This window comes from Harpegnathos saltator, unplaced genomic scaffold, assembly GCF_003227715.2.
Source record: "Harpegnathos saltator strain DR-91 unplaced genomic scaffold, Hsal_v8.6 scaffold219, whole genome shotgun sequence".
NCBI classification, from domain to species: domain Eukaryota; kingdom Metazoa; phylum Arthropoda; class Insecta; order Hymenoptera; family Formicidae; genus Harpegnathos; species Harpegnathos saltator.
The window spans coordinates 797716-813903 of record NW_020230005.1 but is presented as its reverse complement, the minus strand read 5'-3'; the positions used below and the strand labels follow the sequence as shown (position 1 = coordinate 813903).

Below are 16188 nucleotides of genomic sequence, written 5' to 3'. Positions count from 1 at the left end.
ACGATCGAAACTTTCTCGGACGAATATTTGATCGAACGAATTATAATGCTCCGTCGGTTCGGTGATTGCGATCATTAGCGCAACTATATCGATTATCAAACGAAACTTGCTGCCGCGTTATCCATTCCACTAATTCGATGCTGCTTCTTTCAACATGAGAACGACAACACTCGCTCTTTTTAGCAAGTTCTCGCATAAGAAATTTTGAGCTTGTATCGATGAACAAATTTTTTGTTTGCAGACTTTCGCAATGCGGATCACCTCGATTGTCTCCCCGCTGATGACCTTCGCGCCGATCGTTACGTCAACTAGCGTGCCCCGTACGGCCTAAATTGCCGTAATTACCTGGTAACAGTAATCATAGAAAAAGCCCAACGTAGGGATGACTGTTTCGCCAATTGCTGCAACCGGATATAGCGTAACAAGTTCGAGAGTCGTGAAACGATTCTGATGCAAAATTGTCAATGAATAAAGAGATACCGATCGAAGTCTAATCACAGATGCGCGGTATGCCCATCGAACGTTTCACAATTGTGTTGGCGTTGAAATCTACCGAAAAATCTACCGAACGGCGAAATCTTTAACAATGGAGAAGTAATATTGATAAATTTAGGAAAAACTGCATCTCTCACGGTCTCGGCAGTGAGAGTTTGAATTTGGCGATTGTTCGATCAACGGAGGTTTTGGCGGGGGTGACTTCTGCGCGCAGCATCCGACTGGATCAATGACGAATTTGCGACCACGTCCCACCGTTCTCTCCATCTCGAGCGCGCTCATTAGCACTTGGGCTGTTCCAAGATGCGCTTTCCTAGGGTGCGGATCAGTCTCGATACGTGATAAACGGCTCGAGCTCGTGCGGATTCTTCGGATATCCGTCTCCCATCCGAGAAAATCTGCTTGGTGGAGAGAGGAGTGAACGTGAGAAAAAGAACTCGGCACGTCCCGGACTGTAAAAGTAACGAAGGATCGAGGAGTATCAATTGAAACATATACGTGAGTGAAAACTGCTTTGAACTGTTTCGTTTTGCGTCGCGCGAATTGCGATCGACATCGATATTGCAATTTTGTTATAGAGAAATTAACCGCTAAAAAGTCCTCCCCACCATTTTGCAAAGAACGAGTTAGACCTCACAATTTGTGTATAAATGTTATTTATTTTAATTTCATTTGGGTGTGTTCTTGTCACGAAAAAGGGCGGAGGCCGATTATCCTTAACAAGGATATACACTCATCTCTCTCTCTCTCTCTCTCTCTCTCTCAATACTTTTCAATTTCGAACATAATAAACGAGATACGACAAAGGAATATCATTTCTAATTAAATGTCGATGCGTACGTTGCGGAAAAAAAACTGACGATTGAGCATTCGAATTACAAATAATCATCACATGTTACAAATAATTATACTTTATACAATTACTTTTTATTAAATTTCTGCAGAAAAAAAAATATCACACAAATGTCTCAGGCATCTCATTTGATCTGTGAATAAATTTTCATCTTCGCGCGATGAAGTGTCAATAACTCGTTAACTCACCAACCTGTTTCTCTTTACAGGGTGGCTGCACAATGACGCGATTACACGTGAGAACCACGTTGTCGTTCCTCTTCATCGTCCTACATAGCATCCCGCGTTCGGGACTCGTCGCCGTTGCGGGGCTGGCCACCAACTACGACAATCCTAAGTTCTACAAGATCGGCGGTGTTCTCTCCAACGAAGAGAGCAAATCGTATTTCGAGAAAACGATCGACGTAAGAGAAAAATTAATGTAACGTTTATCACAGTGCGGAAACAATTTACGTCGTAACACGTAAGCGGCCGAAAGATCCCCGCCGATCGTAAGATATGTATCAACCCAGAACACTGTCTGTGATATTTCATGTATATGCGTATATGTTTCAGCATCTCAACTTTGATGCACAATATGTCAACAAGGGGGTGACGTACAAGCATACCGTGATCGAAATGGACTCCAATCCGATCAGGACCGCCTTGAGCGTCTGCAAATTCCTGATCGCCGAGCAGGTGTACGCGGTGGTGGTGTCGCACCCGCTTACCGGCGACCTGTCACCGGCCGCGGTTTCTTACACTAGCGGCTTTTATCACATACCGGTGATCGGCATCTCATCCAGAGACTCCGCTTTTTCCGACAAGGTACACGCGATAATTATACCCGGATGATTCGATAACATCCGCACCCGACCGACAACGTCGTTAAGTCTACTGTATTTATTTGTACAGTAGCTGTATATATTTAACTGTGTATATTTATACACAGTATATACGTTTAAATTATATTTGCAGAACATACACGTCTCATTCTTGCGTACTGTACCTCCGTACTCGCATCAAGCGGACGTCTGGGTGGAACTGTTGAAGCACTTCAACTACATGAAGATCATCTTCATCCACAGCTCCGACACGGACGGCCGCGCGCTTCTCGGGCGTTTCCAGACAACGTCGCAGAACTTGGAGCAAGACGTAGAGATCAAAGTGCACGTACGTTACCCAACACGCATCCAACAATCTTACCCGCGAATCGTCCAATAAAGTGGCCTCTTTATATTTCCACTCTACATTTTCCTTTCGTTTCCAGGTCGAATCAGTGATCGAGTTCGAGCCGGGGTTAGATAGTTTCGTGGAGCAACTGATGGAGATGAAGAACGCGCAGGCGAGAGTTTGTCTCATGTACGCTTCGTAAGTATCCACCGTAACTCCCGACAACCAAGTCGATCGTTTAAGGATGATTCAAGAGATATTTGTATACCTTGTGAATTTTTAAATAAATAATTTCGTCAGGTCTTGAATTTTATAATTCGCAAAGTTGTTGAAATAAATATTTGACGCTTCTGAATGCAAAATAGGAAGACGGATGCGAGGGTGATCTTCAGGGACGCGGCCGCTCTGAACATGACCGGCGCCGGTTACGTGTGGATCGTTACCGAGCAAGCACTGGAGGCGCCAAACGCTCCAGAGGGCCTATTGGGCTTGAAATTGATCAACGCCACCCAAGAGAAGTCTCACATCACCGACAGTCTGTGAGTATATCCAAGATCTGTTATCTGTTTATCTATGTAGTCTGACTTCCCAAAAATTAAGAATTGAAAATTTTAACGGATAAGAGCTTGCGATTCTAAAGATCAATCAATGACGATCATATCTGTTATGCTATGTTTCACAGGTTTGTACTCGTATCCGCGTTACGTGCGATGAACAACTCTGAGAAAATCACGGAGGCACCGAAAGACTGTAGCGACTCAGGTTCTATATGGGAAACCGGCAAGAAACTGTTCACGTATGAAATCTTTCTTGATCTTACGTGTCTAATTTTCTGAAGAGATTTTCTTTAGAGCTTTTAAGCTCTTCAACGAACAGTAACGGAGTTACTGTTACAACCGCTTATTGTATATTTTTTATATGCATTATTCATGTATAGCTGGCAATTATTTCTTGGAATCCCCAATTAGGTATATCCTTCAGCAAGTGCTACCGCATGGCGCTACGGGCCGAGTGGCGTTCGACGATAATGGCGATCGCATATACGCCGAATACGACATAGTCAACATCCAATATGCGAGTCCCCACAACAAGACACAAGTGTCTGTCGGCCAATACTTCTATCCTGCCGTAAGTAGATCACCGGCAGAATTCACCTCCGCCGTCTTCTCAGTTATCAGCCGGAAATTCTAAATATTCTATTTTTCAGTTCCGGTATTCAGTAGTAATAGATTTCCGAATTGGAACGTTATTCTCCCTAATAACCTCACTAGATAATTTTCTTGACATACTTCTAAACATTGTAGAACGGCACGAAGATGAAGCTACGAGTGAACGAGTCCAGCATCATATGGCCAGGTCGTCTGAATACCAAACCCGAGGGCTTTATGATACCGACTCACCTGAAAGTGCTGACGATCGAGGAGAAGCCGTTCGTTTATGTTCGCGAGCTAGCCGAAGGCGAGACCAAATGCTCACCTGAAGAGATCGTATGTCCTCACTTTAACACGACAAACCACGAAGGTACTGAAGGTTTCTGATATTCGATATTTCGTTGTTTTGTGTGATACTCTTGCGATCGGTAAATGCACCTCTTTATTCACAGACACACGAATGTTCTGCTGCAGAGGATATTGCATGGATCTCCTAAAGGAATTGTCGAAGACGATCAATTTCACGTATAGCTTAGCTCTGTCACCCGACGGTCAGTTCGGGAGCTACATGATAAAAAATAGTTCGGGTGAGTGAGAGAGTAAAGTTGTTATTTTGTTTATTGATCTATTTTGTTTATAGAACGAATATTGAATGGACCAATAATTTGAATTCTATCCTTGTGCTATTCCATGTTGCTTTTGTTGCTTCGTGTCACAATGACGGATTAAAGTCGGAGGAAAGAAGGAATGGACCGGTCTTATCGGCGAGATAGTGAGCGAGCAGGCCGACATGATCGTCGCACCGCTGACGATCAACCCTGAGCGCGCCGAATTTATCGAATTTAGTAAACCGTTTAAGTACCAAGGCATCACTATTCTCGAGAAGAAGGTAGATACCGCTTCGAAAACTTACTTATACGAAAGTGAATGTGTATCTTAAGCTGATTTCTGTGTGTGTAGCCTTCGAGATCGTCCACGTTGGTCTCGTTCTTACAACCGTTTAGCAATACCCTCTGGATTCTCGTGATGGGATCGGTGCACGTAGTAGCGCTTGCTCTATACTTGCTCGATAGGTTTTCGCCTTTCGGCAGATTCAAGGCAGCCGGTGCCGAAAACGCTGAAGACGATGCGCTCAACTTGTCCAGCGCTATTTGGTTTGCCTGGGGTGTCTTGTTAAACAGCGGGATAGGAGAAGGTAACAGAAGAATGTCATTCGTTGATTTGAGTCTTTTAATTTTTATCAGCTATAGTTGAGTTGATTTTATTTCAACAATTTTACGCTTTATCAACTTTATAATTCGTTTTATTGTATAGCGTATCAATTCAATTTGTAGGCACCCCGCGAAGTTTCTCTGCACGTGTACTGGGAATGGTGTGGGCAGGATTTGCTATGATCATCGTCGCGTCTTACACTGCCAATCTAGCCGCGTTCCTCGTTTTGGAGCGACCTAAGACCAAACTCACCGGCATCAATGACGCTCGGGTAAGGATTATCGTGACTGATCTCATTTTACGGACGAAGCATTTGTGTCGATTACGAGTGCTCTCCGCGTGGTAATTTAATTAACTTTAAGTTTTAACGTACAAGAAAGTTGTTAACATATAAATACCCCTGCGTCATATACGTCAATTCGTAAAGCTGAGAAACACGATGGAGAACTTGACGTGCGCGACGGTGAAAGGTTCCGCTGTGGACATGTACTTCCGACGCCAAGTGGAGTTGTCCAACATGTATCGTACCATGGAAGCAAACAATTACGATACCGCCGAAGAGGCTATACGCGACATTAAGATCGGGTGAGCGTGAACTTATAGATTATTTGACGACAATTTAGCGAAATTATCAATTTCTAACAAAAGAAACACAAACCAATCATTATAGCAAACTGATGGCGTTCATCTGGGACAGCTCGCGATTGGAATTCGAAGCGGCTCAAGATTGCGAATTGGTGACAGCTGGCGAATTGTTCGGCCGTTCGGGTTACGGGATCGGTTTGCAGAAAGGCTCTCCCTGGGCGGACTCTGTGACATTGGCGATCTTGGATTTTCATGAGAGTGAGTATGCGAGAAACCCACATTTATGCTTAGCCACTTTTCTCCGCTTGTATCTTACCATATGCAGCAAAATGTGATACGGAGGATACTCTCAAATATGTATTTCCGAGAGCTTCCCAGTATCAATCGTCTACTTCTTCGTTAATCTCTCCGTTTATTAAATTCTTCCGATTTACAATCGCCAGCTTTATATTCCCAAGATGCACTTTGGCAGGTGGTTTCATGGAGCGTCTTGACAATCACTGGATCTTGCAAGGCAACGTGCAACAGTGCGAGCAATTCGAAAAGATGCCAAACACCCTCGGTCTGGAGAACATGGCAGGGGTGTTCATAGTAGTTGCTGCCGGTATCGTTGGCGGGATCGCCCTAATTATCATTGAGATAGCATATAAAAAACACCACATGCGTAGGCAGAAGAAATTGGATACAATGAGAAACGTGATCGACAAGTGGCGAGGGATGATCCAGGTAGGTCAACAAGAATAGTTAATCCTTTTTTATTTAATTACTGCTCCAGTTAAAAAGAGAATATCTAAACACAGAAAATATCGATAAAAGGCCGATAAATACGCTTGCTGTGAAGGGTGTCGCTGATTGTAAAACATATACATTTTTTATTAGATTTAATCGTTATGTTTTGTCACGCAGAGGCGGAAGACTCTACGAGCGACGATAAGCTCGCACCGACAACAGATACAAAGTAACGGCCTGAACGACCCCGCGACAGTAAGCTTGGCGGTGGACATAGTTGCTAGATCGAACGTGGGTCCGCGAAGTCCAGGACGCGCTTGGCCCGGCGATAGCGACCTGAGACAACGTCCAATTTCGCGCTCCGAGGACATCCGGCTGTCGCCTGCTGCCTACACCGCAGATGTGTCGCATCTTATAGTCTAATTGTTACCCTCCGCGCCAATTTGTATTCGTAGTTTTTTACCGAGTACGAAACGTCGCGTAGTGACCGCGTTTCCGGTAGATCGTTAACTTACTGTTGCACAAAGTGAGAAATAGGAAGAGAACGAAAAACAAGACTTTTATTATTATTGTTTCATCTCGTGTTGTAGTGTTTTTGTTAGATAATTTTTCTGTGGGATATACCTTAGGAACATTTAGGAATATTTTTCTATAGAATATTCTTTTAATGAAAAACATTTCACCCATGGGTTGAGTAGAAATAATTGTCGTGTTTCATGGTTTCACGAACTAAGTAGAATATAAAACATATTACATTAAAAGGAAGTAATTACCCTTAATTACGTTATTTCATAATATTAAATTAGGCTCACTCCGCTTGGTAAACAAATTATAATCCGATATTTTAATATTATAAGCTAATAATAATGCTGGATATATTTCGCGATGGTCTTCCAGGTAATGATAAAATATTCTACTTTGTTACTATCCAGTTGTGTTTGATTGAACTTATTCAATGTTTATTTTAGAGACAAGTCTAAAACAACATAAAAGTATAAAAGGAAGATTTAAGGACCTATTAAGGAAAAAAGGAAAAAAATGGTTGGACGAGATCTGGATCATCGAATACCTCTCGGAAAAATACAATAAATGACAACAAAATTAACGATATCCTGCTGTGGGCGAAGGAGGCAATGGCGTAGATGACGGATATCCTGGTGCAGGTGAAGGGTAACTCGGTACAGATGAGGGGTAGCCTTGCGTAGATGGATAACCCGGTGTAATCGAAATAGATGGACTGTATGTTTCGCTGGCACTGGCTGAACTCGAGACACTGGCTGAACTTGAGGCCGAACTCGAGGACCCAGCGAATGTAGTGGCACTTGAATCGCCAGCTGGTGCACTTAATTTCACCACACCTGTCGTTGGGAAACTCGCTGTTGCAGGAGTCGCAGCAGGAAATGAGGACACTTCGCCAACGTTTGATATTCCCACTGGAGCACGTTGTCCGAATGGTGGTAAATATGTAGGTGCTGGTGTCGACGGCCGTTGAGGAGGTAAATATGTCGCAGGCGGCCGTGTAGGTCGTGGTGCTGGTGATGGTCTTGATGGGGGTAAATACATAGGTCGTGGACGTGGTGGTGGAGGAGGTGGCGGCGGCGGTGGGGGAGGTGGCGGCGGTGGCGGCGGCGGCGGCGGCGGTGGTGGCGGCGGTGGTGGCGGCGGTGGTGGCGGCGGCGGTGGCGGCGGCGGCGGTGGGGGAGGTGGTGGGGGAGGCGGCGACGGAGGTGGAATATACACAGGTGGCGGAGGAGGAGGAGGCGGCGGCGGCGGAGGAGGCGGCGGCGGCGGAGGGGGTGGCGGCGGCGGAGGAGGAGGCGGAGGAGGAGGCGGCGGCGGCGACGGAGGTGGAATATATACAGGTGGTGGGGGAGGAGGCGGCGGCGGTGGAGGAGGCGGCGGCGGCGGCGGTGGGGGGGGCGGCGGCGGTGGGGGAGGCGGCGGAGGTGGATTATACACAGGTGGTGACGGTTGAGGCGGAGCAGGATAACTTGGGTAACTAGGTGCTGGATATCCTTGTTGAGCACCTGTTTCTGTTGGTAAAGTAAATGGAACGTTGGGCCGTTGATAGGAGTATCCTGCTTGACGACTGATGCGTGGCCAACGCCCGTTGGCGCAATTGATCATCAGAAAGATGTATATTACCTAAAAATTGTTACAAAACTTTTTATATTTAAACAAAAACAACAGTATTGGAGATACTTACCCATTTTGATAGCCGCATAAGCATTGTGCGTATGCTAGCTGCGCTACATGACAGTCGCTTTTATACAAATGTTTGCATTGTCGGGTTCACTTTTTCTTCGCCCTACCTGAAACCATTAGTCTAATAGCATTTTACTGACTTGTGAATACTAGTTACATCTTATTAAATCTGCTATTACACCCACCGCGAGATTGCGGGTTTCAAGTAGGGCGATGACGAATTCCCTATTCTTCTTACAAGCGGTAGCCATCCAGGCTCATAAATGTGTTGAAATACAATTGCTATTTAGTTAGGACAGTAACATCGTATTTTAGTCGCCGTAAAACATCGCGATGATGAAATATGTGTGTCGAATATAAATTCATATCCGTATTGTATACATTAGCTTATTTCTATTTTATTCTAAATTCTGTGATATATATTTAAACCAAATTAACATACAAATATGTTCTTTTCCTCCTTAAATCTTATATGTTGATATGATTAGAATATTAATGTAGTTTGAAGGTATTTGTTTACTATGCAACTGCATACTCCAATTAAAAAGATAGAAACAAAACAAGGTAAGTTTGTATTATATAAAGACTTAATGGATGAAAGAAATTATCTTGCAAAGATAATTATTTAAACGTTGAAGAAATGAAATTGCAAAACCGCAATATCGCAACAATGTGCGCGCGCTGTGCATGATATTTGGTTATATCAAATTTCACAAGATAGAAGAGATCTAAAGAATTTAACTGTTATTAAAGCTATAATTTTTATTAAAAGTTTCATATTGCTTATTATTTTTTCATTTTTTGATATTTTCCAGAAACTTTAGATTTTCTTAAATACATAAACTATTGTTTTTAATTATTTATGTTGTAAATACATTAACATTTTTATTAACATTATGAAAAGAAAGTGTAAGGAATTGAAAAAAGAGAATTAACGATTTAAGGAGAAGAAAGGGTGAAAATAAGTATTTACTTTTTAATTTGTTTCTTTTTTATTTTCCAGAAATTTTCACCGCAGGTGAAGGCTAACATATGAGCCAGCTGTTTCTTCAAGATTACAAAATTTCATTTATCGAATATATTTCGAATGACGAAAAATAACTTTCCTTAAAAAACTTATTGTCAGTTAGGTTTCCTTCAATTTTCTTTCATATTATCGTTTCATACTTTTCTTATTATTGTTTCCAAGTTTTGCGATTTTTAGTCGTATCTCGGTATCTTTTAAAATATCTGATCAATCTGCGTTTTATCGGTAAGTCTTCCTGAGATATGCCAAAACTGAAAATTTTATTTCCAAAAGACGAACATTCTGTCAAACCCAGACCCACAAAGGAACGACATTGTCGAACTCGAAAACGTCTGGATGGCCGATGTGTGAAACGTTGGGGAAAGCTTGGGACCAACGGAAAGGTTCTTTGAAGCTCTGGGTGTTGGGACCAGAAGTTGCCTCAAAGCTTCCCACACCGTCGGCATCTACTAACACAATCTTCGCGTCGATCACGCCGAACGGCGTAACATTGTTGCTTTCTTTCAAATCTTCTTTGTAAGTAAGAATCTGTGCTGTCTGGGTCTTCGGTTGGTCTTCGGTGATGGTGGTAGTAGTGGTAGTAGTTACGGTGGTTGCTGCGATAGTGGTCTTGTCCTTATGGCTGTATCCTCGCATCAGTCTCCTAAAATTCTCTATCGTCGTGATGTTCTTCAGCAGTCTAGCGACTAATTCAGGCTTCGCAACGTCATCATCGCCCTCATCGCCGTTGTCGTCGTCTTTTCCATCGATTGCTACCTTGATTTCGCGCAAACGATTTTTCCCAGTGCGACAAAGAGCACCGGTCGCGGCGAACTGCTCACTGATGTCCGCGACGCGAGTAATTCCCGATAATTGCTCGATCAGTCCGATGGTTCGGCTATGCGGATCCAGGGTAATCCATTGTCGAGCGCTTGTATTGCCATTCTGCAGTAATAGGATGCGAGACCAGGCGCGACCGTCCGTCGCCAGACGATTCGCCGCCATCGTCTCCGCAGATGACATCACCTGCTTGCGAGAAGAAAAAAGTTAACGTGACGTTTCTCGTGCACAATGCGTGCGATATTTGAAGAGTATTATCTAACTTGCTCTCTATAACCGATGTTATTCTTTATCATTCTTGTTGAAGGCTCCTGTTTCTTCAGCGCAGCCATCTTGAATGACGGCGTCAGAAGTGAGAAAATCTATGCGAAAAATTCTTACGGATCAAATCGGAAGGGATATATCCATAAAATAACACTTGTAATCGATCGAGCACATTTCTAAAATGCTCTGAAAACATTCCTCAAAGCAATCAATAAATAAAAGATAAGTAAGTAAATAGAAGTAATCGGCAAACAAATAGAAAAATCAACGCGACAAAATTACGCGAGGAAAGGTAGACAGAAGAAAGCAATTCTGCGACGAGGGATCAGGAGCCTTAAGAAGTACTGAAATTTATTTGGTCAGTCTTAATTTCTATCGTTTGACGTGGTCAAGATTCGTAAGTTTTGCGTCGCTTACCTGATCTTTTATCCTCGTGAGATTCCACACTCCATGATGATTAGGGACCGACAATGGTATTCCGGCGACGACTAGTTCGCGATTCTGCCCTTGGACTAGGTAAAACTCATCGTGAGACGACAAAGCGCCGGGATAAGATGACATTATGATGGATCTGCCCGGCACCAGCGCAGCGTTCTTCAAGATCGGCAACACGTGGTAGCCGAACGTATACCTCTTCAGGAGCCTCAGCATCTTGGCATATCTTCAAGCAAGAATATGACACAACAGTGGGATGTGCTTCAAGCGATTCTCCTCTCTCGGATTATTATTTTACAAATTAATACGATAGTATAAATATACCCACATTTGGTATCGTTTATCCTTGCAGCGAAGAGCATAATTATACATTATTCTCAGGTTGTACTTTGTTTTCTAATTTATTAATAAATGTAATTCGTGAAATTTCGCTTTTATCGGTAGCTAATAAATATATTCACAGGAGCGACTTACGATGCGGCGGTGGTGTGTCCGATAGCTATCAACGGTTCCGACTCTTTGCGGAGAAGGTTCTTCAGGCAGATCATGCCTTTGGTATGATCGTAGGTAACGTTCGACGGCAGCTCGAGATCCGGCAGTTCGGCGGCCATCGCCAGCCAGAGGAAATGCTCTGAATCCATCTCTACCGTCTGCCGACTGCGGCGAACAGCGAATCTCCAGCCAGCCTCTAAACCGTCCAGTTGGACGTAGAATAGCCGCACCTGCATGAGTTTTTGTTGATCATACAGATGATATTCTAAAAATTGACTACGTTTACTCTCACCATATGCCAAAATGCATCCGTGGCTCCTAGAAGCTCGGCGCGTTCTCGCACGACGGCGGTGTTTTCGCGGAGGAATCGCATCAATTTCCGACACTCGTCGGGCTGTTTCTCGCAGAAGACGTTGACAGTATTGTACCAGTGGTGATAGATCAATTGCCACGTCAGGCTGCCTTCCAGCAGACCGGCCGCGTAAGCCTGCACCGTGTCCGGATACTTGGACGACGTTTCTATCTCAATGACAGACCATCTGGAGAGTGTGAAGAAATTCTATTTTAGTTGAGTGGATATCTGTAGAATATCTTGATTTGACGGGACATGATCTTTGCTGCGAGATCCCGACTCGCTCCGAATATCAAAAGATATTTACAAGGCTATTTACGGAATTGTAAATACGGGATCTCTCAGAGAGGAGAAACGAAGTTACGTTTAATATCGTTCAGTCCTACCCGGACTCGAAGATGCTGGTCTTGTAGTAGGCGCGTGCGACGTTCAGCTTCACGCTAGCAAGATCGTTGCTCTGGCCCCAAAAGTCGATGCGGTATCCACCCTTATGATTCCACGACACGGTAGCCGAGTAAGTCCCATCATTTTCAACGCTGCGGACATCGACGGAAACATTACAGTAAGACTTCGTGAAAAGTGATATGAATTTTCTTTTACTTTCAAATACTTTTTCACTCAGGACTATGCAATGTAATGAAGAACGTGGTCGACTAATGACAAACTCGTAATTCCAGCTGGAATAGCGGACAGTTCCGCGGTGTAATACAATAGCGAACGGAATACAAGACGTCGACTCACTGTCCAAATTCGCCGAGAATGATGGCGCCGATACCAAGGAGGGCGACGGCTACGAGAATGTAGGTGGAGATGCGCGTCTGCAGCCAGGAGGCTCCGACCACCTTCAGCATGGCTCATCGGTAAGCTGCGCACCTTGGTAAATCAGAAAGAGGAGACGGTGGAGATGGTGGCGGTGGCAGTGGATGGCAGATGGATGGTGAAGCCACAAATCTCGCGTTCTCAACCCATCGATTACCGACGTCTGATCCGCCGCAGGCTTCTTATGGCGTCTTGACGGTTGCTCGTCGCACGGTTTCTTCGTTCACTGCAACGATCCGGAAGAAATGCCATTTTTTACTTACACGAGGTCTCGCAAACTATACTTACCTACCCGTATAAGTGAGAGAAGGAAGTTCTACATTAGAACATCGCAAGTGGCATGTTACGGTTGCTGCAGATAGGAGCAAGATCTTGCTCTCTGAATGACTCTGCAGCTTCCGCGGCAAGATCTAACAAGGAGCGGTAGGTTTCGAAAGAAGTATTTCCATTTTCCATTATTCAACAAGCAGATAACATCTTTTCCAAACATCTTGCTCGTGCCGAGAGACGTAGAAAAACGTGATCTTATTCGATATCTCCTCGAACTGTCCAGGAAATTAACCATACGGAACGTCCTTCGCATATCTTATACGCAATGATACGCTAATATCTCAACGTTCACACTTTATGTCGTGTTATCTATCGACTATCGAATACCGCATATAAGTATAATAAGTAATTCATCGTGAAGGACAAACGAGTGTCATCGAATTAGCTGCTCGCTAATCAGGGATGAAGGCTAAAATTGACTATCTCGTGCGCTATCGCTCAATTAGACGGACACTTCACTTCAGAGATAGAACATCATCGTTAGTCGTATCGACTAATCGCCTCATGTATGACGAAATATTACGTAATAACTTATCTCCCGCAGAGGAATCTACCGATAGAACTAATAATAAAGAGATATTCGGCGAGCGTCTCGCGCGATCATATGGAGCGATCGTTAATTAAAGATGACAAAACCATCAATTAGCAAAGGTTCCTCTCGGGGTCGTTCGTTTCGTGCGTGTTCGCATGGAACACTTGGCGAGAGATAACGCTAAACGTAACAACGAAATAATACGCTAAACGTGCGACGGGGTACGCCGAGCGTTCGAGGATCTAAAAATAATAATTGCCCGCTCATATTCTGTTGTAAACGCGACGGGAGATCTCTCGAAGTGTCGCGATTCGCGAAACTTGCGAAACATTCCGCAAATAGTGAAGCGCGGGTGAGCGAGCGAGTCGCGTTTCGTTAATACCCGCTACGTTTCATCACAACGCGCTAGCGGCACTTTGACGTAAGGTGGGAGGAATATTCATGAGACCACGCGTGAAAATCGACAACGACGACGTCGATTAATGCGTTTATGACCGACACGCAGACAAACGCAGCCGTAGATCACTATGGCATTTTCGCGCCCGCGTTTTGTCTCTCCTATCTTTCTATTGTTTCGTCAAAAGAGGATACGTCATTCCCTCTTGCGGAATTACATCATTCATTCATTACATATCTCTTGATAATTATCTGAAACAATTATAACTTGTCACGACATAGTTAACAGTCGCGACGCTGAGAAGTCGAAGACACGTTGAAATCGTCGGCAGCGAACAATGCCGAGTCAATTGACTTATCGCGAAATATTGCATAAACAGGCGAGCAAATATTTTCCATCGGCAAATATTTGCCGTTCGACTCGACTTATCGCTACGAGGAAAATTTTGCGAACAAACACCTTTCTTTATTTCCCGTTCTTACGGGTAAGTTACCGCCGCCGCCGACTTCAAACTAACAAAGAAAGAGATCTTTTCCAAACGAAAGATAAATAAAGAAGAGAAGAAAGCGGTCGAGAAGTCTCAGGTCGAGAAACACGCAAGGTTCTCTCATGTTAATGAAACGTGTAAAAATAAGAGGGGAACGATTTCACCGAACGAAATTCTCAACTGCTCGCGATTTTGTCTGACGAACGATAAGCGTCGGCCGCGAATACAGAAATGGCGTTAAAATTGAGGAAGAAGCTTCGCACGGAGTATCTGTCACCGCAAGCAGTCGTTATCGCCTTTTTTATCCTACTGATATCGCGAACTACTTGCCCGTGTTACCGCGAATTCGCTCACGGCCGTGTGTCGTGTGGGAAACGTTTAATTAGTCTCTTACATTAAAGATAACTCGTATGTCACGTGTGGAGAAGAATCACATGAGAAACAGCTATGCATTGTGTGCACCGATTCACGCGTTCTAGCGAACTAACGTAGAAAAATTTAAAGACACGTAACACGCGCGTGTCGTCGAGAAGAAAGCGAGCGTTAGCTGCTGGCCTGTCAAAGTATGAATCATAGAAGCGAGGAACGGTGTGTCGCCGTTTTCGGGGGAAAAATGCTGAGCAAAATCCGACCGATCGACTCCCCGGAATCCGAGAACTGATTAATGCGTTACACATTTCCAAGCATATTCACCGGCCGAGTCGGAGTCGGAGCCGCAGCTCGCGGAGAGAGCCCGGCTCTCCTCATTGTACTTTCTGAAATCGATTCTCATTCTCGCGCGCCTCCCACCCGGGAATCTGAGCCTTACGGGGATCGGCCGTTCTCGCGAACACGTGCTCCACGGCACGCGCTCGTTCGCTCACACTCACCCTGGATAAAGATGGATAGTCTAAATTGCAGCGCGTCGTACACGGGTAACGGATGGGTCATCGGGTCGCGGATTACATTCCTCGCTTACGTATGTGCGCGCGGACCGATCGCTCCGATACGCAATCCAAGCGCGGACGCTCGTCTCTCCCGACTGCCGGCGGAACGGAACCGCCGCCAGCTGGCCGTCAGCATTTCTCTGCTTCCCTTCCTCTCTCTCCTCCACCTTGCCGTGCAATCGTCATCGGCGGTGTTGTACGGGTTGTATCGTGCTTCGACGTCGTGTCGCATCCGGTGTGCTCGACATGCGAGCTCGTCGTCAATCTTTCAGGCTCTCCGGTCTTGTTTTCAAGATCAGTCTCTGCGAACCCAGCCCCGGTGGTTCCGGGCATCAATTAATTGATCATGACTTCGATAGATAGGAGCTATATTAATAAAGTATTAAAGCCACAGGTTGCTGCGTTACCGTTGATAATTACTGCGTCGCCGAAACGCCGGCAGATGAACAAGCTGCTCTCCCGCGGCGATTGGGGATCTCTTAATTAAAGTCAATCGCGGCTTATAAAATTCTCGCTCGCGGCTAAGTGAAGTCATGAAAAGACAGATGTGGTGCTGAGTCGAGTGCAGAAGAATTTGTTTCCAACGTCTAGATTACGGAAAAGAGTGCCTTTCGTCTTGTTGGTCGCCTGCTTAATAGTCTCAGACGAAGAAATCGAATCAGTCACAATTTTAGCCGTAAAAGTATGTCTCTTGTCTTCAGAGTAGAGTTTTGTCTTCTCTCTTGCTCAGCCAAATTATATTCCGCTCTATCCGTTCTTTACTCTGCTCTATTCTATTTTCCACGATATATCTTCACTCGCGTGACACTCGCGATCATATTTTCGCTATATGAAAGATTCGAGAGAGAGAGAGAGAGAGAGAGAGAGAGAGAGAGAGAGAGAGAGAGAGAGAGAGAGAGAGAGAGAGAGAGAGAAAGAGAGAGAGTC

General features: G+C 44.6%; 2 protein-coding genes and 1 long non-coding RNA gene across 6 annotated transcripts; 2 read left to right on the top strand and 1 right to left on the bottom strand.

Moving 5' to 3' along the window:
• Positions 1-769: 769 nt before the first annotated feature.
• On the top strand, positions 770-6816 carry Nmdar1 (glutamate ionotropic receptor NMDA type subunit 1). The gene is made up of 17 exons (XM_011139351.3): positions 770-993; positions 1557-1751; positions 1903-2154; positions 2305-2499; positions 2597-2697; positions 2865-3038; positions 3182-3295; positions 3468-3627; positions 3804-4020; positions 4103-4237; positions 4382-4539; positions 4611-4845; positions 4985-5133; positions 5290-5447; positions 5533-5705; positions 5920-6173; positions 6354-6816. Exons 2-17 carry the CDS (start codon positions 1569-1571, stop codon positions 6597-6599), a joined length of 2904 nt encoding a protein of 967 aa, XP_011137653.1. The 5' UTR covers positions 770-993; positions 1557-1568; the 3' UTR covers positions 6600-6816.
• Positions 6817-9354: 2538 nt separating this feature from the next.
• lama (phospholipase B domain containing lamina ancestor) lies at positions 9355-15396 on the bottom strand. 4 transcript variants are annotated; one of them, XM_019840846.2, is made up of 8 exons: positions 15205-15396; positions 12512-12815; positions 12157-12306; positions 11711-11957; positions 11401-11648; positions 10909-11152; positions 10491-10589; positions 9355-10416 (listed from the first exon to the last, which is right to left on the bottom strand). In XM_019840846.2, exons 2-8 carry the CDS (start codon positions 12619-12621, stop codon positions 9694-9696), a joined length of 1821 nt encoding a protein of 606 aa, XP_019696405.1. In that variant the 5' UTR covers positions 12622-12815; positions 15205-15396; the 3' UTR covers positions 9355-9693. The 4 variants fall into 4 exon arrangements, with proteins under 4 accessions (XP_019696405.1, XP_025154223.1, XP_011137617.1 ...); XM_025298438.1 differs by having other exon boundaries at positions 9355-10413; XM_011139315.3 differs by lacking the exon at positions 10491-10589.
• LOC112588445 (uncharacterized) lies at positions 12271-12648 on the top strand. The gene is made up of 2 exons (XR_003112855.1): positions 12271-12332; positions 12448-12648. It is a non-coding gene; the product is annotated as an uncharacterized LOC112588445 (long non-coding RNA).
• Positions 15397-16188: the final 792 nt, after the last annotated feature.

Bases quoted from the DNA above. Each gene is read 5' to 3' on its own strand.
- Nmdar1 (XM_011139351.3), top strand. From the start codon at position 1,569: ATGACGCGATTACACGTGAGAACCACGTTGTCGTTCCTCTTCATCGTC. The intron at 4,540-4,610 runs GTAGATACCGCT...CTGTGTGTGTAG, and splicing joins TCACTATTCTCGAGAAGAAG to CCTTCGAGATCGTCCACGTT. The intron at 6,174-6,353 runs GTAGGTCAACAA...TTTGTCACGCAG, and splicing joins AGTGGCGAGGGATGATCCAG to AGGCGGAAGACTCTACGAGC.
- lama (XM_019840846.2), bottom strand. From the start codon at position 12,621: ATGCTGAAGGTGGTCGGAGCCTCCTGGCTGCAGACGCGCATCTCCACC. The intron at 11,958-12,156 runs GTAGGACTGAAC...CACACTCTCCAG, and splicing joins ACCAGCATCTTCGAGTCCGG to ATGGTCTGTCATTGAGATAG. The intron at 10,417-10,490 runs GTTAGATAATAC...TCTTCTCGCAAG, and splicing joins ACATCGGTTATAGAGAGCAA to CAGGTGATGTCATCTGCGGA.